Source organism: Calonectris borealis, chromosome 23, assembly GCF_964195595.1.
Source record: "Calonectris borealis chromosome 23, bCalBor7.hap1.2, whole genome shotgun sequence".
Lineage (NCBI taxonomy): Eukaryota > Metazoa > Chordata > Aves > Procellariiformes > Procellariidae > Calonectris > Calonectris borealis.
The window spans coordinates 7,501,868-7,529,522 of NC_134334.1; the positions used below are offsets into that span (position 1 = coordinate 7,501,868).

The 27,655-nt window shown below is 58.3% G+C and overlaps 3 protein-coding genes across 3 annotated transcripts; all 3 read right to left on the minus strand.

Annotated features, from left to right (window-relative positions):
* Window positions 1-1,926: 1,926 nt before the first annotated feature.
* Window positions 1,927-7,612, minus strand: LOC142092218 (uncharacterized). Its single transcript, XM_075172009.1, has 7 exons — window positions 7,332-7,612; window positions 6,634-7,113; window positions 5,520-5,672; window positions 4,481-4,693; window positions 3,898-4,130; window positions 3,120-3,244; window positions 1,927-2,278 (listed from the first exon to the last, which is right to left on the minus strand). The coding sequence occupies exons 1-7, from the start codon at window positions 7,479-7,481 to the stop codon at window positions 2,157-2,159; spliced, it is 1,476 nt and encodes a 491-aa protein (XP_075028110.1). The 5' UTR covers window positions 7,482-7,612; the 3' UTR covers window positions 1,927-2,156.
* Window positions 7,613-12,492: 4,880 nt separating this feature from the next.
* On the minus strand, window positions 12,493-18,070 carry LOC142092221 (uncharacterized). The gene is made up of 7 exons (XM_075172012.1): window positions 17,881-18,070; window positions 17,183-17,662; window positions 16,069-16,221; window positions 15,027-15,239; window positions 14,444-14,676; window positions 13,666-13,790; window positions 12,493-12,824 (listed from the first exon to the last, which is right to left on the minus strand). Exons 1-7 carry the CDS (start codon window positions 18,028-18,030, stop codon window positions 12,703-12,705), a joined length of 1,476 nt encoding a protein of 491 aa, XP_075028113.1. The 5' UTR covers window positions 18,031-18,070; the 3' UTR covers window positions 12,493-12,702.
* Window positions 18,071-23,069: 4,999 nt separating this feature from the next.
* LOC142092234 (uncharacterized) lies at window positions 23,070-26,904 on the minus strand. Its single transcript, XM_075172043.1, has 5 exons — window positions 26,659-26,904; window positions 25,615-25,827; window positions 25,032-25,264; window positions 24,254-24,378; window positions 23,070-23,421 (listed from the first exon to the last, which is right to left on the minus strand). Exons 2-5 carry the CDS (start codon window positions 25,825-25,827, stop codon window positions 23,300-23,302), a joined length of 693 nt encoding a protein of 230 aa, XP_075028144.1. The 5' UTR covers window positions 26,659-26,904; the 3' UTR covers window positions 23,070-23,299.
* Between the last annotated feature and the right edge of the window lie 751 nt (window positions 26,905-27,655).

Genomic DNA, 27,655 nt, shown 5'->3' on the forward strand with positions numbered 1-27,655 from the left:
GGTGGTAATAACAAAATCCTGACAGTGATAAGCCACGCTACTTGCTGGTGAACTGAACCTCATACAGTTGGCCTTGGCCCATTGATCCAGCCTGTCTAGATCCTCTGTAGAGCTTTCCTACCCTCAAGCAGATCCCCTCGTCCAGATCGTTGATAAAGATATTAAACAGAACGGGCCCCAACACTGAGCCCTGGGGAACACCACTCCTGACCGGCCGCCAACTGGAGTCAACTCCATTCACCACAGCTCTTTGGGCCCGGCCGTCCAGCCAGTTTTTTACCCAGTGAAGAGTTCGCCCACCCAAGCCATGAGCGGCCAGTTTCTGCAGGAGAACGCTGTGGGAAACGGCGTCAAAGGCTTTACTAAAGTCTAGGTGGACAACATCCACAGCATCTCTCTCACCACTGAGCAGGTCACCTTGTCATGGAAGGAGATCAGGAGAGTCAAGTGGGACCTGCCTTTCATGAACCCATGCTGACTGGGCCTGATCACCTGGTTGTCCTGTACGTGCTGTGTGATGGCACTCAAGATGATCTGCTCCGTAAGCTTCCCTGGCAGTGACGTCAGGCTGACAGGCCTGTAGCTCCCCAGATCCTCCTACCGGCCCTTCTTGTAGATGGGCGTCACATTTGCTAACCTCCGGTCAACTGGGACCTCCCCAGTTAGCCAGGACTGCTGATAAATTAAATCCAGTTGTACGCACTGCTCATCGCAATAATAACGGCCCGTTATTATCCACCTTTCCGTATTTACAGTGAACTGCAAAAGAGCAGCACACACTTCCTAGTAGATACTTAAATATATTTTCACTGTGTGCTACAATTTACCAACAAGCACTTCCTCAAACCAAGGCTCCTAGGAGACACGAGGCATGGGGAAAACATCTTTGGTTTCCCTGCAGAAACCCTGAAGCAGGCTTTACCCCTGATGACAGCCCGTGACAGACCCAGGCACCCTTTTGTCCTGCTTCCAGGTGGATTGCTTCCTTACTCGCAACCGAAACCCGTTGGGTTTTGGACGTTTCAGATAAAAGCACAATCTCTTTGGGAAAAGCATCATGAACGACGTTGTCACCTGCAAAGTCCTGAAACAAATCTCTCCTGTATTTCCTCCCAGAACATTTTCTACTCTTGTAGCATTCAGAGCAGCAGAAAAGCCTCAGCTCTATGAACACAGAGACCGTGTCTGTGCAGCGTGGCGTTAGCCCCGTCTACCAGGGTGCTGGGGAGAACCCTGCCCGGTCGGGGGCGGACTCCTTGCCAAGGCCGTGTCCGTCCTTCCCCTCATCTCCCGCGCTTCCCAAGCAGCGGACGCAGCAGCCAGGGCCGGCAAACACCTCCCCGGGAAGCGCTTCTGTTGGCGAGGCTGCTCTAAGCGCCTCCGGGCCGGGCCGGCACAGGCCCCTGCCCTCGGGCCCCCTTGGCTGGCCTGGGAGGCCGTCTCCGCTCCGGAGGATCCTGTGTCCGCCTCCAAGCCCCGGCTCCCAGCATGCCCCGGGGCGAGGGCGGGGCCCCGGCTCCCAGCATGCCCCGGGGCGAGGGCGGGGCCCCGGCTCCCAGCATGCCCCGGGGCGAGGGCGGGGCCCCGGCTCCCAGCATGCCCCGGGCCCCACACACGCACACTGACCCCCGGACACCCCCAGGCCGGGCCGGGCCCTCTTCCGGGCCGCTCTCCATGGCTCCCCCGCCCTGCCCAGGCCCCCCGCCCCGCAGGAGGGAGCAGCTCCGGGCAGGGCCGCGCTGCCCCGGCCCCAGGGAGAGCCCCCAGGTCCCCACCCCGCCCCGGTACCGGGACTGGGCCTCCCCCCGACACCCCCGGCCCGCAGCAGGCTGCGGGCGGAGGGAGGGGCCCTGCCCGCCCCCGTGGCCCGGCCCCCAGCACCGCTGCCGGGCTGAGCAGAGTCCCGCAGGCCTCGCCAGCCCCCCCGAGCCGGGACGGCACCTGCAGCCCCTCCAGCAGCCCTGAGACCCCCGTCGGGGGGGAGGCCGGGAAGGGGAGGTGTCCAAGGGCTTCGCTCTCCCCAGCCACTGAACCCTGCTGAGCCCGACGCGGTGGTGGCGCAGAGGGGACAGCGGTGGGAACGCACGGGAGTCGGCGTAGACAAAGAATTTCCACAAGCTTTCGTCAGTGCTTTCCACCAGTTTAGTACTGCTCCCTCAACGCATCGTGCTTGGGCGGTGCTGCCCCGAAGGGGGGACATCCTGGGCTTTATTTACATTTGGCGGACGAGCAGGAGTTGTCCAGGAAGAATCGCCAGCAGATCCAGCTTTACATTCATCTGTGGCAGGGAGAGAAAAAGCAAGATCCAGTGTTAGTTCTGCAGCAGACCTAGCCAAGAAGTCCACGGACAGCTGTCACTGTGACAGGACACTGTAAAGATCTGGAGAGATTTAAGCCCACCCGGGGAAACAAAGGATGGAAGGGACACGCGCAAAGGAAGAAATAAGATTCTCCACGTTCGACCATCAGGCAACGAGCTTTCTAAAGCCCGAGAAGGAAATTCCAGAGGCTGCGCACAACAAATAAACCCGCGCACACCTCACAAACGGCACCGGCTTACACGTGAGACCCCCGAGACCTCTTTGCCTTCAAGTGCCCCCTTGTCCTTGGGAGTTCAAAAGAGGCTTCGGTGGAGCACAAGGTTTTCCACCAGCTTCTGCATGCCTCCCCACCAAAGCACGGGGTCGTCTGTCTTTGATCAGGCCAAGCTGCTCTGCCGAGGCCAGGCCAAGGAAATCTCCCAGCACAGCCCAGATCCATCCTTCCCGGGTGGAGAGAGAGAGGACTCGTCCTGCCAGAACACTTTCTTTCTACAGCCACCGTATTCAGACAAAGCCTCAGAAGCAAATCAGCGACTTGGGACCTGGGGACTCCAGAGGAACAATGGCCATGAAATAGGCTCAGTTCTTCTCCGGAGAACTGGCTACGTGGATTTTTGGCTTGCCACCTAACAGGACCTGCTTTGTGCTGGGCAGGGTAAGCAAGCAACTTCCTTCCTCTAGTTCCGCCGGCCAGGAGTTACACGGAAAAGACTTCCACTATTTCAGCATCACGGGCAAAACCCAACCGTAATCCCGAACCCACCTGACCGCTGGGGAATCACATCTGGAGCCGCTTACCGGAGCCCGATGGGTGTCCGCTCTGTCCCCTGCTCCGGCTCAGACTCTCTGCCTGGCGCCTGAAGACCCTGCGCCGCTGCTCCGGAGCGCTCTTAGCTCTGGCTTCCGCTAGCATCTCGTTAGCCCTGTGGAAAATGCAGGAGCTGCAGGAACGACTGTTGCTCCCGCTGGCACAGAGACGTTCCCCAAGCGCGGCAGCACGCTGTCGGACGTATGCACATAGACTTCCGAGCCGTGCAAATGCGCCGCTCCTCAGGCTGCCGAGCAGTCGCTGTTACGTCTTTGCGGGACCTTTCCTAGAAGGTAGTGAGGACCCCGGGCTCTTCCCCTCCTCCCAGTGTAACCTCAGACTGAAGATGCCCCGTCACAACGGCAGCTGAACAGAGCATTTTTGCCTCCCAGGCCCCTGTTCTGTCCCCTCTGCCTTTCCCACTGTGTCTGTCCGAAGCTGGAGGATAACAGCCGCAGAAGTGAAGCTCCTCTTTTCCACCACGCATGCAGGAAGAGGAGGTGGCTACAGAGAAGTGTTAGAAGAAGACGAACTAAAACATCCTCCAGAGAGGCCCGATGAGTTTTGCTCCTTCAGGGTGAGTAAAGAGAACCGAAAACAGGCCTCCGTGATGGGCGAGCCCAAGGGGTACTCTTCTGGGAAGTACGCGGTCTTGAAGGGGCACACCTCGTGCTGAGCAGAGCCAAGAAAGGGACGTGGGATGGAAAAGCCGCGATGAAAAGGGTCGTGTGGTGTTACGTGGGGGGGAAAGAAAACGTCTGGACTTACTTTTGTAATTTCTTTGTGAGGTGTCTTTTAATTTCCATGTCCACCACGGAGCGCTTTTCGGAGCTTTTTATTTCTGCCTGCGCCCATGCCAGTTGCAGCGCGTTCGCCTCCTGCGTGCTCCGTGCTCTCTCCAGCTCCGCTTCCAGAGTTCTGATCCTCTGCTCCAGCAGCTTTCTCCAAGAGGCACTGGTGGTGTTGATCTCTTCTATTTTGGCTCGAGCGGCTGCCTGTGTCTAAAGCAGAAGATACAACTTCAAGAAACGGGAAGAAAAAGGCAATGCCCAGCCCTCACAAAAAACCTCCTTTCTGCCATTTTTATAGGAAAGCTAGTATTAAACAGCCTGCAACGCTACACGGACAGGACGAGGACAAGGCTGCAGGTTTTTCCTGCTCACAGGTCCCACCGCACACACAGAAGCGCTCTGACGCAGCCTTTTGCAGCTCCCCCGCTCCCCGACAGGAAAGCCAAACCCACGGCGCTAACAGAGAGCGCCAGATGCCCCGGCAAAACACCCAAAAGCCACGACCACCACCGCAAATGAAGGCAACGCCGACTACAGATACAAATGGTCCCTAAACTGACCTGCAAAAGGAGGCTGTGATACTGCTCCTCTCTCACGTCTTGCGCTCGCCGCTCGCACTCCTTCCCGTAAGGCGCTGCTGGGGTATGACCCGCCCCAGGAGTCGCCGAGCCATGTGGCAGAAGAGCCACCAGCCTTCTCAGCTCCTGATTCCTAGCTTCAAGCTGCAGAGACTTTTGGGACTCCAACTCCAGCTGCGCGGAGACTTCACACATCTGGATGCAGGGAAGAAACAATCCGTCTTAAGGAGAGGGCTCTCAGATCTCTGGGAAACTCAACCGAACGTAAGGATCGAGATCATAGCTGTAAGCCACCGAGTTTGTATTTCGACCCAGGGAAAAGCCGCTTGGATTTCGAAGGTCAGAACGCTTTCGGGCCCTTGCCGAAAAGACTGCTCCAGCTTCCATCCGTCCTCCTTTCCAAAGGGCACCGTGGCAAAGGCACTCGACTCCTTCTGCAGCATCACACAGCTTCCCTGCCCGGGAAGACGCGCTTTTGCATTTCGGCGCGTTCACCGCGTTTCGTTTCGCTTCCATCGCGCTCCTGTTCTGCCCCGTTCCTTCTCGTACGCGCCCCCCCGTGCTAATGCCTGGGGCGGAGGGCGTGGGGGGCAAAGAGGTTCAAGGCCTTAGAGGGAGGGTGAAGCCTGGCTTACGAGACAAAGGGAAGCCAAAGGTCTCTTTCCTTCCCCAAAAACACCCCTACCAGGGAGCTAGACACCATCTTTGCGCAGAGGCCGAGAGCAGAAAAACCTTGCAAAGAAAGCAGCCAAGCCCAAAGACATTTGGGAGCGCGCGGCTTGCGGTATCACATCATGGCCACAACTTTTGGACGGTGTCGGAACAGAAGCGAGGAGGCAGGGAGGAGAAAGGAGCTAAAAGCACCCTCTAGTCTGGAAAAGAGTTGTTAAAGACGTTGAAGCTCATAATGTCCTCAGAGAAACCTCTCCTGTATTTGTTCCCAGAATATGTTCTTCTCTTCTGGCCACTGAAGGAAAAGAACGGCTTCATATCTACTAACACGTTTACAGACTTCGTGTACCTTGGCCTTGGTCTTGTCCAAGTCCTCTTGCAAGCGGGAGTTCTCTTTCGTCAGGTAATCGCACTGGCGTGTAGAAGCTTTCAGTGAGGTTTCTGCTATAAAATGCTGCTTGAAAGCATCAGCGAGCTCTGCTTGCAGCTGTCCCACTGCTCTCTGGGGAGACAAGAAATGTCACCTCTTAGTGACGATGTCGGTATCCCAGCACATAAAGAAAGGCGAAGCATTATCCATCCCAGCTCCAGCCCCCCGAGCATCTTTGTGGCCTCCTCTGGACCCGCTCCAACAGGTCCGTGTCCTTCTGATGCCGTGGGCCCCGCAGCTGGACGTGGTGCTCCAGGGGGGGTCTCACCAGAGCCGAGCAGAGGGGCAGAATCCCCGCCCTCCACCTGCTGCCACGCTGCGGGTGATGCAGCCCAGGATGCACTCGGCTTTCTGGGCTGCGAGCGCACGTTGCCGGCTCACGTCCAGCTTTTCATCCACCAGTGCCCCAAGTCCTTCTCGGCGGGGCTGCCCTCAAGCCACGCATCCCCCAGGCTGTGTCCGTGCTTGGGACTGCCCCCACCCCGGTGCAGCACCTTGCACTTGGCCTTGTTGCACCTCATGGCTTCCCACGGGCCCGCCTCTCCGGCCTGCCCAGGTCCCTCTGGATGGCACCCCTTCCCTCTCGGTATCAACCGCCCCGCTCAGCGTGGTGTCACCCGCAAACCTGCGGCGGGTGCACTCGATCCCACCGTCCCTGTCCCCGACAAAGGTGTTAAATAACACTGGTCCCAGTACGGACCCCTGCGGGACACCACTCGTCACTGGTCTCCACCCAGACATCAGGCCCTTGACTGTAGCTCTTTGAGTGCCACCATCCAGCCAATTCCTTATCCACCGCGTGCTCCACCCGCCAAATCCATGTCTCCCCGTTTTAGAGACAAGGACGTTGGGCGGGACAGTACCAAATGCTTTGCACAAGTCCAGGTAGATGACGGTAGATACATACATATACGTACAGACGTATAAGCGTGTCTGAAGGCTTGCCGCAACCTTCTGCATTTCCAACAAAACCGGAACAAAACTGGTCACCTTTTTCTACTCTGTTGGCCTCGCACGTAAAGGCATCACTCACCATTTGTCCTTGGGCGCTCTTGTTCCGCGCGGCTTCCAGCTGCTGACGGAGAGAAAGGTTTTCACTTTGGAGCTGGGCCAGTTGTTCCTGCAGCCCTTCTGCCTTCTTGATGGCATCTTTCCTCGCTTGGTCTTTCTCAAGGTGTAGATCTTGCTGCTCCTTTGCCTGCCTCTGGGCCTGGCGTAACTCCCGTTCTGCCATTTCTAAAGCCAATGTTTTTTCCGTGAGGGCTTTTTTCAGTTGCTTCACTTCCTTTTCCAGCCCGCTGGCTTTTCTTTCGGCATCGCTCAGCTGCTGAGACAAGCGCTTGTTGGTGTCCACCACCCGAGACGTCTGCTCGTGCACAGTAAGCCGTCGGTCACATTCGTTCAGAAACCTCTGCACCTCGATACTCTCCGACGTCTGTTGACTTCCAGAGCTCAGGAGGGAAGGGGATGAATCGGACCCTGCCGTCGGTATTTGGGCTCTGACATCTTCTGCCTGTTCAAGTGAAAGAATAAAAATTGACAAAACTTAGGAAATCAGCTCAAAGCAGGAGACAGTGGCAGCACGTCCTATAACCAACCTGACGTCAGATTAGAAAAGAGTTGTCAACAACTCTGCGTTAGACGTTATTCATGGAAAAGTCTTATTTCGCGTTAGCGTGCGATATAATCCCAGAGCGGAGACTCCAGATTAAAACCCTGGGGTTTACGTACCTCCCCACCAGAGCTCTCGCTCGCCCTGACAGCTTCTCGACACAGCCCCTCCCGGCCCTGCGGCCGGAGCTCATCGCCACCGCTGCTCCCGGAGGCCGCGGGGCCCTCCCGCGCCCTCCTGCTCCGCAGGAACCGCCAAGCCCTCTTCATGGCACCGCCGCGCCGCGCCTCTCCCCGGGGAGCGGTGGCAGGCAGGGCTTGGCGGGCGCTGCCGGGGGCCGGCTGCGAACTGAGGAGCCGAGCCCCGAGGGGCGGCAGGGCACGGGCAGCTGCCTACGGGCCGAGCCACCACCAGCAGCACCGGCACCACAGCACCAGCTCCACCGGCAGCACCGGCACCACAGCACCAGCTCCACCGGCAGCACCGGCACCACAGCACCAGCTCCACCGGCAGCACCGGCACCACCAGCACCAGCTCCACCGGCAGCACCGGCACAGCACCAGCACCAGCAGCAACCACTAGCACCAGCACCACCAACACAGCACCAGCAGAACCAGCACAGCACCAGTTCAGCACCAGCACAGCACCAGCACTGCACCAGCAGCACCACCAGGTACTGTGTGTGCAAGGCCTGCGCCAGCGCCCCAGGTCTAGTGAACGTGTGCTGATGTCATGAATGGCTCAGTGACATCATAAGGTGGTGGGGGCTGAGTGGGGCCAGGGGCAGAGGCCGGCGGGGCGGTGGCTGGACGCCCCCATGTGCCTTTTTGTGCTCCCTGGGCTCTCGGTGTGCATTTGGGGCACCCTGGACCCCGTGGTGTGCCCCTCTCTGCATCCCTGGAGCCCCGAGTGTCCCTTTGAGGGCACCCCAAGCCCCTGGTGTCCGTTTTGGGACGCCCCTAAGCCTTGATTTGCTTCCCGGAGTGCCCGGTCCCCCTGAGTGTGCTTTTTGCTGCACCCTGCACCCTGGGTGTGCCTGTTGGGTCTCCCCGCACCCCAGGGCAATCGGTGGGCCTTTTGGGGCACCCCTGGTCTCAGTGCATCCCGTGCCCCTCGGCATCCCTTTTGGCACGCCCTGGACCCCTTCCCGATCCCATCTGTCTTCTTTCGGGGGCATCCTGAACCCCTTGGTGTGCTTCCTGGGGGTTCCTGGAACCCTCCGTGTGGCTTTCAGGGTGCCCTGGACTCCTCCATGTACCTTTAGGGGCATCCTGGTCACCATGATGTGCCATTTGGGACAGCTCAGTGTTCCTTCTGGTGCACCCACAACCCCCTGGATGTGTCTTTTTGAGCACCCCAAGGCATCCTGGGGGCATCCTAGAATCATAGAATAGTTTGGGTTGGAAGGGACCTTTAAAGGCCATCTAGTCCAACCCCCTGCCATGGGGGAGATGGGGTGCAGGAGAAAGCACACCGAGGGGCCTGGAGATGCACCCAAAGGCACACCAAGGAGTTGGGGTAGCCCAAAACGCACACCGAGGGGCCTCGGGGGGCTCAGAAAGGCATCCTTAGGGGCTCCCAGCAGCCTGAGTCGCACACCGATTGCCCTGGAGAGCACTGAAACTCACACAGAGGGGACCGGGGCACCCCGAAAGGCACAGCCAGGGCACGCGGGAGCATCAAAGGGCAGACTGACACGTGCAGGGGAACCCCAAAAGGCTGACCAAGGGTCTCGGAGCACCCCAAAATGTACACGGAGGGGTCTGGGGCGGCCCTCTGGCAGACAGAGGGCTCCAGGGCGCACCAAAGGGCACACCGAGGGGTTTCGGGTGCACTGAAAGGCACGTTGAGGGGTGCGGGACATCTTCAACCAGATCAGGGTGCTCAGAGCCCCGTCCAACCTGACCTGGAATGTTCCCAGGGATGGGGCATCCACCACCTCTCTGGGCAACCTGTGCCAGGGTTTACACCTCAGCGTAAAAAATTTCTTCCTTACATCTAGTCTGAATCTCCCCTCTTTTAGCTCAAAACCATTCCCCCTTGTCCTGTCACAACAGGCCCTGCTAAAAAGTCTGTCCCCATCTTTCTCATAAGCCCCTTCAGGTACTGAAAGGCCGCAATAAGGTCTCCCCGGAGCCTTCTCTTCTCCAGGCTGAACAACCCCAACTCTCTCAGCCTGTCCTCACAGCAGAGCTGTTCCACCCCCTGATCACTTCTGTGGCCCCCTCTGGACCCGCTCCCACAGGTCCATGTCTGTCCTGTGCTGAGGACCCCCGAGCTGGACGCAGCCCTGCAGGGGGGGTCTCACCGGAGCAGAGCGGAGGGGCAGAATCCCCTCCCTCGCCCTGCTGGCCACGCTGCTGGTGATGCAGCCCAGGACACGGTTGCCTTCTGGGCTGCGAGCGCACATTGCCGGCTCGTGTCCAGCTTTTCCTCCACCGGTTCCCCAAGTCCTTCTGGGCAGGGCTGCTCTCCACCCCTTCATCCCCCAGGCTGTGCTGGTACCGGGGGTTGCCCCGACCCCGGTGCAGGACCTTGCACTTGGCCCTGTTGAACCTCCTGAGGTCCACACTACCCACTTCTCCAGCTTGTCCAGGTCCCTCTGGATGGCATCCCGTCCCTCAGGCGTGTCGTGCGCACCACTCAGCTTGGTGTCATCTGAAAACTGGCTGAGGGTGCACTCGATCCCACTGTCCATGTCACTGATGAAGATATTAAACAGTACTGGTCCCAGTATGGACCCCTGAGGGACACCAGTTGTCACTGATCTCCATCTGGACATTGAGCCGTTGACCACTACTCTCTGGATGTAACCATCCAGCCAATTCCTTATCCAAAAGAAGGGTGGCAGATGTGAGTTTGTACATCACACTACCCAGCAATGCCAGAGCCTTTCCACAAAAACATAATAAAATCCTTGAACTTGACCATACTTGACCAGGGGAGGCCCCCGGAGCTCTCCGGTAATGAGAGGTGGAGCTGGTGGAAAAACAGGACCCACACAGCTGGAATGGCATCAGCAAAGACACCATGTCTGAAATAGCACTGCAGGGAAAGACACGGCAGTCTGCTTTGCAGAAAGGCTGCTATCCCTCCTTCTCCATCTTGACGGAATATAGGAATCATCCTCTTAACCCCCACAACAAAGCTCCAGCTCTCAACTCTCCACAGTGACAAGGAAAACAGAGCTCAAAATGGATGAAAAGTCTCACACTTCTTCTACGACTGGGGATCTGGCACACAGTTTGCGGGGTTCTCTGGAGGGTTTAAGTGTACCTCTACACAGATCTGGGGTATATACCAGGTTTTTGGAGACTTTGCTGTGTTCCGACTGGTGGTAATAACAAAATCCTGACAGTGATAAGCCACGCTACTTGCTGGTGAACTGAACCTCATACAGTTGGCCTTGGCCCATCGATCCAGCCTGTCTAGATCCTCTGTAGAGCTCTCCTACCCTCAAGCAGATCCCCTCGTCCAGATCGTTGATAAAGATATTAAACAGAACGGGCCCCAACACTGAGCCCTGGGGAACACCACTCCTGACCGGCCGCCAACTGGAGTCAACTCCATTCACCACAACTCTTTGGGCCCGGCCGTCCAGCCAGTTTTTTACCCAGTGAAGAGTTCGCCCACCCAAGCCATGAGCGGCCAGTTTCTGCAGGAGAACGCTGTGGGAAACGGCGTCAAAGGCTTTACTAAAGTCTAGGTGGACAACATCCACAGCATCTCTCTCACCACTGAGCAGGTCACCTTGTCATGGAAGGAGATCAGGAGAGTCAAGTGGGACCTGCCTTTCATGAACCCATGCTGACTGGGCCTGATCACCTGGTTGTCCTGTACGTGCTGTGTGATGGCACTCAAGATGATCTGCTCCGTAAGCTTCCCTGGCAGTGACGTCAGGCTGACAGGCCTGTAGCTCCCCAGATCCTCCTACCGGCCCTTCTTGTAGATGGGCGTCACATTTGCTAACCTCCGGTCAACTGGGACCTCCCCAGTTAGCCAGGACTGCTGATAAATTAAATCCAGTTGTACGCACTGCTCATCGCAATAATAACGGCCCGTTATTATCCACCTTTCCGTATTTACAGTGAACTGCAAAAGAGCAGCACACACTTCCTAGTAGATACTTAAATATATTTTCACTGTGTGCTACAATTTACCAACAAGCACTTCCTCAAACCAAGGCTCCTAGGAGACACGAGGCATGGGGAAAACATCTTTGGTTTCCCTGCAGAAACCCTGAAGCAGGCTTTACCCCTGATGACAGCCTGTGACAGACCCAGGCACCCTTTTGTCCTGCTTCCAGGTGGATTGCTTCCTTACTCGCAACCGAAACCCGTTGGGTTTTGGACGTTTCAGATAAAAGCACAATCTCTTTGGGAAAAGGATCATGAACGACGTTGTCACCTGCAAAGTCCTGAAACAAATCTCTCCTGTATTTCCTCCCAGAACATTTTCTACTCTTGTAGCATTCAGAGCAGCAGAAAAGCCTCAGCTCTATGAACACAGAGACCGTGTCTGTGCAGCGTGGCGTTAGCCCCGTCTACCAGGGTGCTGGGGAGAACCCTGCCCGGTCGGGGGCGGACTCCTTGCCAAGGCCGTGTCCGTCCTTCCCCTCATCTCCCGCGCTTCCCAAGCAGCGGACGCAGCAGCCAGGGCCGGCAAACACCTCCCCGGGAAGCGCTTCTGTTGGCGAGGCTGCTCTAAGCGCCTCCGGGCCGGGCCGGCACAGGCCCCTGCCCTCGGGCCCCCTTGGCTGGCCTGGGAGGCCGTCTCCGCTCCGGAGGATCCTGTGTCCGCCTCCAAGCCCCGGCTCCCAGCATGCCCCGGGGCGAGGGCGGGGCCCCGGCTCCCAGCATGCCCCGGGGCGAGGGCGGGGCCCCGGCTCCCAGCATGCCCCGGGGCGAGGGCGGGGCCCCGGCTCCCAGCATGCCCCGGGCCCCACACACGCACACTGACCCCCGGACACCCCCAGGCCGGGCCGGGCCCTCTTCCGGGCCGCTCTCCATGGCTCCCCCGCCCTGCCCAGGCCCCCCGCCCCGCAGGAGGGAGCAGCTCCGGGCAGGGCCGCGCTGCCCCGGCCCCAGGGAGAGCCCCCGGGATCCCCACCCCGCCCCGGTACCGGGACTGGGCCTCCCCCCGACACCCCCGGCCCGCAGCAGGCTGCGGGCGGAGGGAGGGGCCCTGCCCGCCCCCGTGGCCCGGCCCCCGGCACCGCTGCCGGGCTGAGCAGAGTCCCGCAGGCCTCGCCAGCCCCCCCGAGCTGGGACGGCACCTGCAGCCCCTCCAGCAGCCCTGAGACCCCCGTCGGGGGGGAGGCCGGGAAGGGGAGGTGTCCAAGGGCTTCGCTCTCCCCAGCCACTGAACCCTGCTGAGCCCGACGCGGTGGTGGCGCAGAGGGGACAGCGGTGGGAACGCACGGGAGTCGGCGTAGACAAAGAATTTCCACAAGCTTTCGTCAGTGCTTTCCACCAGTTTAGTACTGCTCCCTCAACGCATCGTGCTTGGGCGGTGCTGCCCCGAAGGGGGGACATCCTGGGCTTTATTTACATTTGGCGGACGAGCAGGAGTTGTCCAGGAAGAATCGCCAGCAGATCCAGCTTTACATTCATCTGTGGCAGGGAGAGAAAAAGCAAGATCCAGTGTTAGTTCTGCAGCAGACCTAGCCAAGAAGTCCACGGACAGCTGTCACTGTGACAGGACACTGTAAAGATCTGGAGAGATTTAAGCCCACCCAGGGAAACAAAGGATGGAAGGGACACGCGCAAAGGAAGAAATAAGATTCTCCACGTTCGACCATCAGGCAACGAGCTTTCTAAAGCCCGAGAAGGAAATTCCAGAGGCTGCGCACAACAAATAAACCCGCGCACACCTCACAAACGGCACCGGCTTACACGTGAGACCCCCGAGACCTCTTTGCCTTCAAGTGCCCCCTTGTCCTTGGGAGTTCAAAAGAGGCTTCGGGGGAGCACAAGGTTTTCCACCAGCTTCTGCATGCCTCCCCACCAAAGCACGGGGTCGTCTGTCTTTGATCAGGCCAAGCTGCTCTGCCGAGGCCAGGCCAAGGAAATCTCCCAGCACAGCCCAGATCCATCCTTCCCGGGTGGAGAGAGAGAGGACTCGTCCTGCCAGAACACTTTCTTTCTACAGCCACCGTATTCAGACAAAGCCTCAGAAGCAAATCAGCGACTTGGGACCTGGGGACTCCAGAGGAACAATGGCCATGAAATAGGCTCAGTTCTTCTCCGGAGAACTGGCTACGTGGATTTTTGGCTTGCCACCTAACAGGACCTGCTTTGTGCTGGGCAGGGTAAGCAAGCAACTTCCTTCCTCTAGTTCCGCTGGCCAGGAGTTACACGGAAAAGACTTCCACTATTTCAGCATCACGGGCAAAACCCAACCGTAATCCCGAACCCACCTGACCGCTGGGGAATCACATCTGGAGCCGCTTACCGGAGCCCGATGGGTGTCCGCTCTGTCCCCTGCTCCGGCTCAGACTCTCTGCCTGGCGCCTGAAGACCCTGCGCCGCTGCTCCGGAGCGCTCTTAGCTCTGGCTTCCGCTAGCATCTCGTTAGCCCTGTGGAAAACGCAGGAGCTGCAGGAACGACTGTTGCTCCCGCTGGCACAGAGACGTTCCCCAAGCGCGGCAGCACGCTGTCGGACGTATGCACATAGACTTCCGAGCCGTGCAAATGCGCCGCTCCTCAGGCTGCCGAGCAGTCGCTGTTACGTCTTTGCGGGACCTTTCCTAGAAGGTGGTGAGGACCCCGGGCTCTTCCCCTCCTCCCAGTGTAACCTCAGACTGAAGATGCCCCGTCACAACGGCAGCTGAACAGAGGATTTTTGCCTCCCAGGCCCCTCTTCTGTCCCCTCTGCCTTTCCCACTGTGTCTGTCCGAAGCTGGAGGATAACAGCCGCAGAAGTGAAGCTCCTCTTTTCCACCACGCATGCAGGAAGAGGAGATGGCTACAGAGAAGTGTTAGAAGAAGACGAACTAAAACATCCTCCAGAGAGGCCCGACGAGTTTTGCTCCTTCAGGGTGAGTAAAGAGAACCGAAAACAGGCCTCCGTGATGGGCGAGCCCAAGGGGTACTCTTCTGGGAAGTACGCGGTCTTGAAGGGGCACACCTCGTGCTGAGCAGAGCCAAGAAAGGGACGTGGGATGGAAAAGCCGCGATGAAAAGGGTCGTGTTGTGTTACGTGGGGGGGAAAGAAAACGTCTGGACTTACTTTTGTAATTTCTTTGTGAGGTGTCTTTTAATTTCCATGTCCACCACGGAGCGCTTTTCGGAGCTTTTTATTTCTGCCTGCGCCCATGCCAGTTGCAGCGCGTTCGCCTCCTGCGTGCTCCGTGCTCTCTCCAGCTCCGCTTCCAGAGTTCTGATCCTCTGCTCCAGCAGCTTTCTCCAAGAGGCACTGGTGGTGTTGATCTCTTCTATTTTGGCTCGAGCGGCTGCCTGTGTCTAAAGCAGAAGATACAACTTCAAGAAACGGGAAGAAAAAGGCAATGCCCAGCCCTCACAAAAAACCTCCTTTCTGCCATTTTTATAGGAAAGCTAGTATTAAACAGCCTGCAACGCTACACGGACAGGACGAGGACAAGGCTGCAGGTTTTTCCTGCTCACAGGTCCCACCGCACACACAGAAGCGCTCTGACGCAGCCTTTTGCAGCTCCCCCGCTCCCCGACAGGAAAGCCAAACCCACGGCGCTAACAGAGAGCGCCAGATGCCCCGGCAAAACACCCAAAAGCCACGACCACCACCGCAAATGAAGGCAACGCCGACTACAGATACAAATGGTCCCTAAACTGACCTGCAAAAGGAGGCTGTGATACTGCTCCTCTCTCACGTCTTGCGCTCGCCGCTCGCACTCCTTCCCGTAAGGCGCTGCTGGGGTATGACCCGCCCCAGGAATCGCCGAGCCACGTGGCAGAAGAGCCACCAGCCTTCTCAGCTCCTGATTCCTAGCTTCGAGCTGCAGAGACTTTTGGGACTCCAACTCCAGCTGCGCGGAGACTTCACACATCTGGATGCAGGGAAGAAACAATCCGTCTTAAGGAGAGGGCTCTCAGATCTCTGGGAAACTCAACCGAACGTAAGGATCGAGATCATAGCTGTAAGCCACCGAGTTTGTATTTCGACCCAGGGAAAAGCCGCTTGGATTTCGAAGGTCAGAACGCTTTCGGGCCCTTGCCGAAAAGACTGCTCCAGCTTCCATCCGTCCTCCTTTCCAAAGGGCACCGTGGCAAAGGCACTCGACTCCTTCTGCAGCATCACACATCCCCTGCCCGGGAAGACGCGCTTTTGCATTTCGGCGCGTTCACCGCGTTTCGTTTCGCTACCATCGCGCTCCTGTTCTGCCCCGTTCCTTCTCGTACGCACCCCCCCGTGCTAATGCCTGGGGCGGAGGGCGTGGGGGGCAGAGACAAGAGGTTCAAGGCCTTAGAGGGAGGGTGAAGCCTGGCTTACGAGACAAAGGGAAGCCAAAGGTCTCTTTCCTTCCCCAAAAACACCCCTACCAGGGAGCTAGACACCATCTTTGCGCAGAGGCCGAGAGCAGAAAAACCTTGCAAAGAAAGCAGCCAAGCCCAAAGACATTTGGGAGCGCGCGGCTTGCGGTATCACATCATGGCCACAACTTTTGGACGGTGTCGGAACAGAAGCGAGGAGGCAGGGAGGAGAAAGGAGCTAAAAGCACCCTCTAGTCTGGAAAAGAGTTGTTAAAGACGTTGAAGCTCATAATGTCCTCAGAGAAACCTCTCCTGTATTTGTTCCCAGAATATGTTCTTCTCTTCTGGCCACTGAAGGAAAAGAACGGCTTCATATCTACTGACACGTTTACAGACTTCGTGTACCTTGGCCTTGGTCTTGTCCAAGTCCTCTTGCAAGCGGGAGTTCTCTTTCGTCAGGTAATCGCACTGGCGTGTAGAAGCTTTCAGTGAGGTTTCTGCTATAAAATGCTGCTTGAAAGCATCAGCGAGCTCTGCTTGCAGCTGTCCCACTGCTCTCTGGGGAGACAAGAAATGTCACCTCTTAGTGACGATGTCGGTATCCCAGCACATAAAGAAAGGCGAAGCATTATCCATCCCAGCTCCAGCCCCCCGAGCATCTTTGTGGCCTCCTCTGGACCCGCTCCAACAGGTCCGTGTCCTTCTGATGCCGTGGGCCCCGCAGCTGGACGTGGTGCTCCAGGGGGGGTCTCACCAGAGCCGAGCAGAGGGGCAGAATCCCCGCCCTCCACCTGCTGCCACGCTGCGGGTGATGCAGCCCAGGATGCACTCGGCTTTCTGGGCTGCGAGCGCACGTTGCCGGCTCACGTCCAGCTTTTCATCCACCAGTGCCCCAAGTCCTTCTCGGCGGGGCTGCCCTCAAGCCACGCATCCCCCAGGCTGTGTCCGTGCTTGGGACTGCCCCCACCCCGGTGCAGCACCTTGCACTTGGCCTTGTTGCACCTCATGGCTTCCCACGGGCCCGCCTCTCCGGCCTGCCCAGGTCCCTCTGGATGGCACCCCTTCCCTCTCGGTATCAACCGCCCCGCTCAGCGTGGTGTCACCCGCAAACCTGCGGCGGGTGCACTCGATCCCACCGTCCCTGTCCCCGACAAAGGTGTTAAATAACACTGGTCCCAGTACGGACCCCTGCGGGACACCACTCGTCACTGGTCTCCACCCAGACATCAGGCCCTTGACTGTAGCTCTTTGAGTGCCACCATCCAGCCAATTCCTTATCCACCGCGTGCTCCACCCGCCAAATCCATGTCTCCCCGTTTTAGAGACAAGGACGTTGGGCGGGACAGTACCAAATGCTTTGCACAAGTCCAGGTAGATGACGGTAGATACATACATATACGTACAGACGTATAAGCGTGTCTGAAGGCTTGCCGCAACCTTCTGCATTTCCAACAAAACCGGAACAAAACTGGTCACCTTTTTCTACTCTGTTGGCCTCGCACGTAAAGGCATCACTCACCATTTGTCCTTGGGCGCTCTTGTTCCGCGCGTCTTCCAGCTGCTGACGGAGTGAAAGGTTTTCACTTTGGAGCTGGGCCAGTTGTTCCTGCAGCCCTTCTGCCTTCTTGATGGCATCTTTCCTCGCTTGGTCTTTCTCAAGGTGTAGATCTTGCTGCTCCTTTGCCTGCCTCTGGGCCTGGCGTAACTCCCGTTCTGCCATTTCTAAAGCCAATGTTTTTTCCGTGAGGGCTTTTTTCAGTTGCTCCACTTCCTTTTCCAGCCCGCTGGCTTTTCTTTCGGCATCGCTCAGCTGCTGAGACAAGCGCTTGTTGGTGTCCACCACCCGAGACGTCTGCTCGTGCACAGTAAGCCGTCGGTCACATTCGTTCAGAAACCTCTGCACCTCGATACTCTCCGACGTCTGTTGACTTCCAGAGCTCAGGTGGGAAGGGGATGAATCGGACCCTGCCGTCGGTATTTGGGCTCTGACATCTTCTGCCTGTTCAAGTGAAAGAATAAAAATTGACAAAACTTAGGAAATCAGCTCAAAGCAGGAGACAGTGGCAGCACGTCCTATAACCAACCTGACGTCAGATTAGAAAAGAGTTGTCAACAACTCTGCGTTAGACGTTATTCATGGAAAAGTCTTATTTCGCGTTAGCGTGCGATATAATCCCAGAGCGGAGACTCCAGATTAAAACCCTGGGGTTTACGTACCTCCCCACCAGAGCTCTCGCTCGCCCTGACAGCTTCTCGACACAGCCCCTCCCGGCCCTGCGGCCGGAGCTCATCGCCACCGCTGCTCCCGGAGGCCGCGGGGCCCTCCCGCGCCCTCCTGCTCCGCAGGAACCGCCAAGCCCTCTTCATGGCACCGCCGCGCCGCGCCTCTCCCCGGGGAGCGGTGGCAGGCAGGGCTTGGCGGGCGCTGCCGGGGGCCGGCTGCGAACTGAGGAGCCGAGCCTCGAGGGGCAGCAGGGCACGGGCAGCTGCCTACGGGCCGAGCCACCACCGGCAGCACCGGCACAGCACCAGCACCAGCTCCACCGGCAGCACCGGCACCACAGCACCAGCTCCACCGGCAGCACCGGCACCACAGCACCAGCTCCACCGGCAGCACCAGCACAGCACCAGCACCAGCAGCAACCACTAGCACCAGCACCACCAACACAGCACCAGCAGAACCAGCACAGCACCAGTTCAGCACCAGCACCACCAGCACAGCACCAGCACTGCACCAGCAGCACCACCAGGTACTGTGTGTGCAAGGCCTGCGCCAGCGCCTCAGGTCTAGTGAACGTGTGCTGATGTCATGAATGGCTCAGTGACATCATAAGGTGGTGGGGGCTGGGCGAGGCCGGGGCAGAGGCCGGCGGGGCGGTGGCTGGACGCCCCCATGTGCCTTTTTGTGCTCCCTGGGCTCTCGGTGTGCATTTGGGGCACCCTGGACCCCGTGGTGTGCCCCTCTCTGCATCCCTGGAGCCCCGAGTGTCCCTTTGAGGGCACCCCAAGCCCCCGGTGTCCGTTTTGGGACGCCCCTAAGCCTTGATTTGCTTCCCGGAGTGCCCGGTCCCCCTGAGTGTGCTTTTTGCTGCACCCTGCACCCTGGGTGTGCCTGTTGGGTCTCCCCGCACCCCAGGGCAATCGGTGGGCCTTTTGGGGCACCCCTGGTCTCAGTGCATCCCGTGTCCCTCGGCATCCCTTTTGGCACGCCCTGGACCCCTTCCCGATCCCATCTGTCTTCTTTCGGGGGCATCCTGAACCCCTTGGTGTGCTTCCTGGGGGTTCCTGGAACCCTCCGTGTGGCTTTCAGGGTGCCCTGGACTCCTCCATGTACCTTTAGGGGCATCCTGGTCACCATGATGTGCCATTTGGGACAGCTCAGTGTTCCTTCTGGTGCACCCACAACCCCCTGGATGTGTCTTTTTGAGCACCCCAAGGCATCCTGGGGGCATCCTAGAATCATAGAATAGTTTGGGTTGGAAGGGACCTTTAAAGGCCATCTAGTCCCACCCCCTGCCATGGGGGAGATGGGGTGCAGGAGAAAGCACACCGAGGGGCCTGGAGATGCACCCAAAGGCACACCAAGGAGTTGGGGTAGCCCAAAACGCACACCGAGGGGCCTCAGGGGGCTCAGAAAGGCATCCTTAGGGGCTCCCAGCAGCCTGAGTCGCACACCGATTGCCCTGGAGAGCACTGAAACTCACACAGAGGGGACCGGGGCACCCCGAAAGGCACAGCCAGGGCACGCAGGAGCATCAAAGGGCAGACTGACACGTGCAGGGGAACCCCAAAAGGCTGACCAAGGGTCTCGGAGCACCCCAAAATGTACACGGAGGGGTCTGGGGCGGCCCTCTGGCAGACAGAGGGCTCCAGGGCGCACCAAAGGGCACACCGAGGGGTTTCGGGTGCACTGAAAGGCACGTTGAGGGGTGCGGGACATCTTCAACCAGATCAGGGTGCTCAGAGCCCCGTCCAACCTGACCTGGAATGTTCCCAGGGATGGGGCATCCACCACCTCTCTGGGCAACCTGTGCCAGGGTTTACACCTCAGTGTAAAAAATTTCTTCCTTACATCTAGTCTGAATCTCCCCTCTTTTAGCTCAAAACCATTCCCCTTGTCCTGTCACAACAGGCCCTGCTAAAAAGTCTGTCCCCATCTTTCTCATAAGCCCCTTCAAGTACTGAAAGGCCGCAATAAGGTCTCCCCGGAGCCTTCTCTTCTCCAGGCTGAACAACCCCAACTCTCTCAGCCTGTCCTCACAGCAGAGCTGTTCCACCCCCTGATCACTTCTGTGGCCCCCTCTGGCCCCGCTCCCACAGGTCCATGTCTGTCCTGTGCTGAGGACCCCCGAGCTGGACGCAGCTCTGCAGGGGGGGTCTCACCAGAGCAGAGCGGAGGGGCAGAATCCCCTCCCTCGCCCTGCTGGCCACGCTGCTGGTGATGCAGCCCAGGACACGGTTGCCTTCTGGGCTGCGAGCGCACATTGCCGGCTCATGTCCAGCTTTTCCTCCACCGGTTCCCCAAGTCCTTCTGGGCAGAGCTGCTCTCCACCCCTTCATCCCCCAGGCTGTGCTGGTACCGGGGGTTGCCCCGACCCCGGTGCAGGACCTTGCACTTGGCCCTGTTGAACCTCCTGAGGTCCACACTACCCACTTCTCCAGCTTGTCCAGGTCCCTCTGGATGGCATCCCGTCCCTCAGGCGTGTCGTGCGCACCACTCAGCTTGGTGTCATCTGAAAACTGGCTGAGGGTGCACTCGATCCCACTGTCCATGTCACTGATGAAGATATTAAACAGTACTGGTCCCAGTATGGACCCCTGAGGGACACCAGTTGTCACTGATCTCCATCTGGACATTGAGCCGTTGACCACTACTCTCTGGATGTAACCATCCAGCCAATTCCTTATCCAAAAGAAGGGTGGCAGATGTGAGTTTGTACATCACACTACCCAGCAATGCCAGAGCCTTTCCACAAAAACATAATAAAATCCTTGAACTTGACCATACTTGACCAGGGGAGGCCCCCGGAGCTCTCCGGTAATGAGAGGTGGAGCTGGTGGAAAAACAGGACCCACACAGCTGGAATGGCATCAGCAAAGACACCATGTCTGAAATAGCACTGCAGGGAAAGACACGGCAGTCTGCTTTGCAGAAAGGCTGCTATCCCTCCTTCTCCATCTTGACGGAATATAGGAATCATCCTCTTAACCCCCACAACAAAGCTCCAGCTCTCAACTCTCCACAGTGACAAGGAAAACAGAGCTCCAAATGGATGAAAAGTCTCACACTTCTTCTACGACTGGGGATCTGGCACACAGTTTGCGGGGTTCTCTGGAGGGTTTAAGTGTACCTCTACACAGATCTGGGGTATATACCAGGTTTTTGGAGACTTTGCTGTGTTCCGACTGGTGGTAATAACAAAATCCTGACAGTGATAAGCCACGCTACTTGCTGGTGAACTGAACCTCATACAGTTGGCCTTGGCCCATCGATCCAGCCTGTCTAGATCCTCTGTAGAGCTCTCCTACCCTCAAGCAGATCCCCTCGTCCAGATCGTTGATAAAGATATTAAACAGAACGGGCCCCAACACTGAGCCCTGGGGAACACCACTCCTGACCGGCCGCCAACTGGAGTCAACTCCATTCACCACAACTCTTTGGGCCCGGCCGTCCAGCCAGTTTTTTACCCAGTGAAGAGTTCGCCCACCCAAGCCATGAGCGGCCAGTTTCTGCAGGAGAACGCTGTGGGAAACGGCGTCAAAGGCTTTACTAAAGTCTAGGTGGACAACATCCACAGCATCTCTCTCACCACTGAGCAGGTCACCTTGTCATGGAAGGAGATCAGGAGAGTCAAGTGGGACCTGCCTTTCATGAACCCATGCTGACTGGGCCTGATCACCTGGTTGTCCTGTACGTGCTGTGTGATGGCACTCAAGATGATCTGCTCCGTAAGCTTCCCTGGCAGTGACGTCAGGCTGACAGGCCTGTAGCTCCCCAGATCCTCCTACCGGCCCTTCTTGTAGATGGGCGTCACATTTGCTAACCTCCGGTCAACTGGGACCTCCCCAGTTAGCCAGGACTGCTGATAAATTAAATCCAGTTGTACGCACTGCTCATCGCAATAATAACGGCCCGTTATTATCCACCTTTCCGTATTTACAGTGAACTGCAAAAGAGCAGCACACACTTCCTAGCAGATACTTAAATATATTTTCACTGTGTGCTACAATTTACCAACAAGCACTTCCTCAAACCAAGGCTCCTAGGAGACACGAGGCGTGGGGAAAACATCTCTGGTTTCCCTGCAGAAACCCTGAAGCATGCTTTACCCCTGATGACAGCCCGTGACAGACCCAGGCACCCTTTTGTCCTGCTTCCAGGTGGATTGCTTCCTTACTCGCAACCGAAACCCGTTGGGTTTTGGACGTTTCAGATAAAAGCACAATCTCTTTGGGAAAAGGATCATGAACGACGTTGTCACCTGCAAAGTCCTGAAACAAATCTCTCCTGTATTTCCTCCCAGAACATCTTCTACTCTTGTAGCATTCAGAGCAGCAGAAAAGCCTCAGCTCTATGAACACAGAGACCGTGTCTGTGCAGCGTGGCGTTAGCCCCGTCTACCAGGGTGCTGGGGAGAACCCTGCCCGGTCGGGGGCGGACTCCTTGCCAAGGCCGTGTCCGTCCTTCCCCTCATCTCCCGCGCTTCCCAAGCAGCGGACGCAGCAGCCAGGGCCGGCAAACACCTCCCCGGGAAGCGCTTCTGTTGGCGAGGCTGCTCTAAGCGCCTCCGGGCCGGGCCGGCACAGGCCCCTGCCCTCGGGCCCCCTTGGCTGGCCTGGGAGGCCGTCTCCGCTCCGGAGGATCCTGTGTCCGCCTCCAAGCCCCGGCTCCCAGCATGCCCCGGGGCGAGGGCGGGGCCCCGGCTCCCAGCATGCCCCGGGGCGAGGGCAGGGCCCCGGCTCCCAGCATGCCCCGGGGCGAAGGCGGGGCCCCGGCTCCCAGCATGCTCCGGGGGAGGGCGGGGCCCCGGCTCCCAGCATGCCCCGGGGCGAGGGCGGGGCCCCGGCTCCCAGCATGCCCCGGGCCCCACACACGCACACTGACCCCCGGACACCCCCAGGCCAGGCCGGGCCCTCTTCCGGGCCGCTCTCCATGGCTCCCCCGCCCTGCCCAGGCCCCCCGCCCCGCAGGAGGGAGCAGCTCCGGGCAGGGCCGCGCTGCCCCGGCCCCAGGGAGAGCCCCCGGGATCCCCACCCCGCCCCGGTACCGGGACTGGGCCTCCCCCCGACACCCCCGGCCCGCAGCAGGCTGCGGGCGGAGGGAGGGGCCCTGCCCGCCCCCGTGGCCCGGCCCCCAGCACCGCTGCCGGGCTGAGCAGAGTCCCGCAGGCCTCGCCAGCCCCCCCGAGCCGGGACGGCACCTGCAGCCCCTCCAGCAGCCCTGAGACCCCCGTCGGGGGGGAGGCCGGGAAGGGGAGGTGTCCAAGGGCTTCGCTCTCCCCAGCCACTGAACCCTGCTGAGCCCGACGCGGTGGTGGCGCAGAGGGGACAGCGGTGGGAACGCACGGGAGTCGGCGTAGACAAAGAATTTCCACAAGCTTTCGTCAGTGCTTTCCACCAGTTTAGTACTGCTCCCTCAACGCATCGTGCTTGGGCGGTGCTGCCCCGAAGGGGGGACATCCTGGGCTTTATTTACATTTGGCGGACGAGCAGGAGTTGTCCAGGAAGAATCGCCAGCAGATCCAGCTTTACATTCATCTGTGGCAGGGAGAGAAAAAGCAAGATCCAGTGTTAGTTCTGCAGCAGACCTAGCCAAGAAGTCCACGGACAGCTGTCACTGTGACAGGACACTGTAAAGATCTGGAGAGATTTAAGCCCACCCAGGGAAACAAAGGATGGAAGGGACACGCGCAAAGGAAGAAATAAGATTCTCCACGTTCGACCATCAGGCAACGAGCTTTCTAAAGCCCGAGAAGGAAATTCCAGAGGCTGCGCACAACAAATAAACCCGCGCACACCTCACAAACGGCACCGGCTTACACGTGAGACCCCCGAGACCTCAAGTGCCCCCTTGTCCTTGGGAGTTCAAAAGAGGCTTCGGTGGAGCACAAGGTTTTCCACCAGCTTCTGCATGCCTCCCCACCAAAGCACGGGGTCGTCTGTCTTTGATCAGGCCAAGCTGCTCTGCCGAGGCCAGGCCAAGGAAATCTCCCAGCACAGCCCAGATCCATCCTTCCCGGGTGGAGAGAGAGAGGACTCGTCCTGCCAGAACACTTTCTTTCTACAGCCACCGTATTCAGACAAAGCCTCAGAAGCAAATCAGCGACTTGGGACCTGGGGACTCCAGAGGAACAATGGCCATGAAATAGGCTCAGTTCTTCTCCGGAGAACTGGCTACGTGGATTTTTGGGTTGCCACCTAACAGGACCTGCTTTGTGCTGGGCAGGGGAAGCAAGCAACTTCCTTCCTCTAGTTCCGCCGGCCAGGAGTTACACAGAAAAGACTTCCACTATTTCAGCATCACGGGCAAAACCCAACCGTAATCCCGAACCCACCTGACCGCTGGGGAATCACATCTGGAGCCGCTTACCGGAGCCCGATGGGTGTCCGCTCTGTCCCCTGCTCCGGCTCAGACTCTCTGCCTGGCGCCTGAAGACCCTGCGCCGCTGCTCCGGAGCGCTCTTAGCTCTGGCTTCCGCTAGCATCTCGTTAGCCCTGTGGAAAATGCAGGAGCTGCAGGAACGACTGTTGCTCCCGCTGGCACAGAGACGTTCCCCAAGCGCGGCAGCACGCTGTCGGACGTATGCACATAGACTTCCCAGCCGTGCAAATGCGCCGCTCCTCAGGCTGCCGAGCAGTCGCTGTTACGTCTTTGCGGGACCTTTCCTAGAAGGTGGTGAGGACCCCGGGCTCTTCCCCTCCTCCCAGTGTAACCTCAGACTGAAGACGCCCCGTCACAACGGCAGCTGAACAGAGGATTTTTGCCTCCCAGGCCCCTCTTCTGTCCCCTCTGCCTTTCCCACTGTGTCTGTCCGAAGCTGGAGGATAACAGCCGCAGAAGTGAAGCTCCTCTTTTCCACCACGCATGCAGGAAGAGGAGGTGGCTACAGAGAAGTGTTAGAAGAAGACAAACTAAAACATCCTCCAGAGAGGCCCGATGAGTTTTGCTCCTTCAGGGTGAGTAAAGAGAACCGAAAACAGGCCTCCGTGATGGGCGAGCCCAAGGGGTACTCTTCTGGGAAGTACGCGGTCTTGAAGGGGCACACCTCGTGCTGAGCAGAGCCAAGAAAGGGACGTGGGATGGAAAAGCCGCGATGAAAAGGGTCGTGTTGTGTTACGTGGGGGGGAAAGAAAACGTCTGGACTTACTTTTGTAATTTCTTTGTGAGGTGTCTTTTAATTTCCATGTCCACCACGGAGCACTTTTCGGAGCTTTTTATTTCCGCCTGCGCCCATGCCAGTTGCAGCGCGTTCGCCTCCTGCGTGCTCCGTGCTCTCTCCAGCTCCGCTTCCAGAGTTCTGATCCTCTGCTCCAGCAGCTTTCTCCAAGAGGCACTGGTGGTGTTGATCTCTTCTATTTTGGCTCGAGCGGCTGCCTGTGTCTAAAGCAGAAGATACAACTTCAAGAAACGGGAAGAAAAAGGCAATGCCCAGCCCTCACAAAAAACCTCCTTTCTGCCATTTTTATAGGAAAGCTAGTATTAAACAGCCTGCAACGCTACACGGACAGGACGAGGACAAGGCTGCAGGTTTTTCCTGCTCACAGGTCCCACCGCACACACAGAAGCGCTCTGACGCAGCCTTTTGCAGCTCCCCCGCTCCCCGACAGGAAAGCCAAACCCACGGCGCTAACAGAGAGCGCCAGATGCCCCGGCAAAACACCCAAAAGCCACGACCACCACCGCAAATGAAGGCAACGCCGACTACAGATACAAATGGTCCCTAAACTGACCTGCAAAAGGAGGCTGTGATACTGCTCCTCTCTCACGTCTTGCGCTCGCCGCTCGCACTCCTTCCCGTAAGGCGCTGCTGGGGTATGACCCGCCCCAGGAATCGCCGAGCCACGTGGCAGAAGAGCCACCAGCCTTCTCAGCTCCTGATTCCTAGCTTCGAGCTGCAGAGACTTTTGGGACTCCAACTCCAGCTGCGCGGAGACTTCACACATCTGGATGCAGGGAAGAAACAATCCGTCTTAAGGAGAGGGCTCTCAGATCTCTGGGAAACTCAACCGAACGTAAGGATCGAGATCAGAGCTGTAAGCCACCGAGTTTGTATTTCGACCCAGGGAAAAGCCGCTTGGATTTCGAAGGTCAGAACGCTTTCGGGCCCTTGCCGAAAAGACTGCTCCAGCTTCCATCCGTCCTCCTTTCCAAAGGGCACCGTGGCAAAGGCACTCGACTCCTTCTGCAGCATCACACAGCTTCCCTGCCCGGGAAGACGCGCTTTTGCATTTCGGCGCGTTCACCGCGTTTCGTTTCGCTTCCGTCGCGCTCCTGTTCTGCCCCGTTCCTTCTCGTACGCACCCCCCCGTGCTAATGCCTGGGGCGGAGGGCGTGGGGGGCAGAGACAAGAGGTTCAAGGCCTTAGAGGGAGGGTGAAGCCTGGCTTACGAGACAAAGGGAAGCCAAAGGTCTCTTTCCTTCCCCAAAAACACCCCTACCAGGGAGCTAGACACCATCTTTGCGCAGAGGCCGAGAGCAGAAAAACCTTGCAAAGAAAGCAGCCAAGCCCAAAGACATTTGGGAGCGCGCGGCTTGCGGTATCACATCATGGCCACAACTTTTGGACGGTGTCGGAACAGAAGCGAGGAGGCAGGGAGGAGAAAGGAGCGAAAAGCACCCTCTAGTCTGGAAAAGAGTTGTTAAAGACGTTGAAGCTCATAATGTCCTCAGAGAAACCTCTCCTGTATTTGTTCCCAGAATATGTTCTTCTCTTCTGGCCACTGAAGGAAAAGAACGGCTTCATATCTACTGACACGTTTACAGACTTCGTGTACCTTGGCCTTGGTCTTGTCCAAGTCCTCTTGCAAGCGGGAGTTCTCTTTCGTCAGGTAATCGCACTGGCGTGTAGAAGCTTTCAGTGAGGTTTCTGCTATAAAATGCTGCTTGAAAGCATCAGCGAGCTCTGCTTGCAGCTGTCCCACTGCTCTCTGGGGAGACAAGAAATGTCACCTCTTAGTGACGATGTCGGTATCCCAGCACATAAAGAAAGGCGAAGCATTATCCATCCCAGCTCCAGCCCCCCGAGCATCTTTGTGGCCTCCTCCGGACCCGCTCCAACAGGTCCGTGTCCTTCTGATGCCGTGGGCCCCGCAGCTGGACGTGGTGCTCCAGGGGGGGTCTCACCAGAGCCGAGCAGAGGGGCAGAATCCCCGCCCTCCACCTGCTGCCACGCTGCGGGTGATGCAGCCCAGGATGCACTCGGCTTTCTGGGCTGCGAGCGCACGTTGCCGGCTCACGTCCAGCTTTTCATCCACCAGTGCCCCAAGTCCTTCTCGGCGGGGCTGCCCTCAAGCCACGCATCCCCCAGGCTGTGTCCGTGCTTGGGACTGCCCCCACCCCGGTGCAGCACCTTGCACTTGGCCTTGTTGCACCTCATGGCTTCCCACGGGCCCGCCTCTCCGGCCTGCCCAGGTCCCTCTGGATGGCACCCCTTCCCTCTCGGTATCAACCGCCCCGCTCAGCGTGGTGTCACCCGCAAACCTGCGGCGGGTGCGCTCGATCCCACCGTCCCTGTCCCCGACAAAGGTGTTAAATAACACTGGTCCCAGTACGGACCCCTGCGGGACACCACTCGTCACTGGTCTCCACCCAGACATCAGGCCCTTGACTGTAGCTCTTTGAGTGCCACCATCCAGCCAATTCCTTATCCACCGCGTGCTCCACCCGCCAAATCCATGTCTCCCCGTTTTAGAGACAAGGACGTTGGGCGGGACAGTACCAAATGCTTTGCACAAGTCCAGGTAGATGACGGTAGATACATACATATACGTA

Excerpts from the sequence above, each read along its gene's own strand:
- LOC142092234 (XM_075172043.1), bottom strand. The coding sequence starts at position 25,827 with ATGTGTGAAGTCTCCGCGCAGCTGGAGTTGGAGTCCCAAAAGTCTCTG. Across the intron at positions 25,265-25,614 it reads ATCACAGCCTCCTTTTGCAG|ACACAGGCAGCCGCTCGAGC; the intron begins GTCAGTTTAGGG and ends CTTCTGCTTTAG. Across the intron at positions 24,379-25,031 it reads CTCACAAAGAAATTACAAAA|GGCTAACGAGATGCTAGCGG; the intron begins GTAAGTCCAGAC and ends CATTTTCCACAG.
- LOC142092221 (XM_075172012.1), bottom strand. The coding sequence starts at position 18,030 with ATGAAGAGGGCTTGGCGGTTCCTGCGGAGCAGGAGGGCGCGGGAGGGC. Across the intron at positions 13,791-14,443 it reads CTCACAAAGAAATTACAAAA|GGCTAACGAGATGCTAGCGG; the intron begins GTAAGTCCAGAC and ends CGTTTTCCACAG. Across the intron at positions 12,825-13,665 it reads CGGACACCCATCGGGCTCCG|ATGAATGTAAAGCTGGATCT; the intron begins GTAAGCGGCTCC and ends TCCCTGCCACAG.
- LOC142092218 (XM_075172009.1), bottom strand. The coding sequence starts at position 7,481 with ATGAAGAGGGCTTGGCGGTTCCTGCGGAGCAGGAGGGCGCGGGAGGGC. Across the intron at positions 7,114-7,331 it reads GCGAGAGCTCTGGTGGGGAG|GCAGAAGATGTCAGAGCCCA; the intron begins GTACGTAAACCC and ends TCACTTGAACAG. Across the intron at positions 5,673-6,633 it reads AGAGCGCCCAAGGACAAATG|AGAGCAGTGGGACAGCTGCA; the intron begins GTGAGTGATGCC and ends TTGTCTCCCCAG.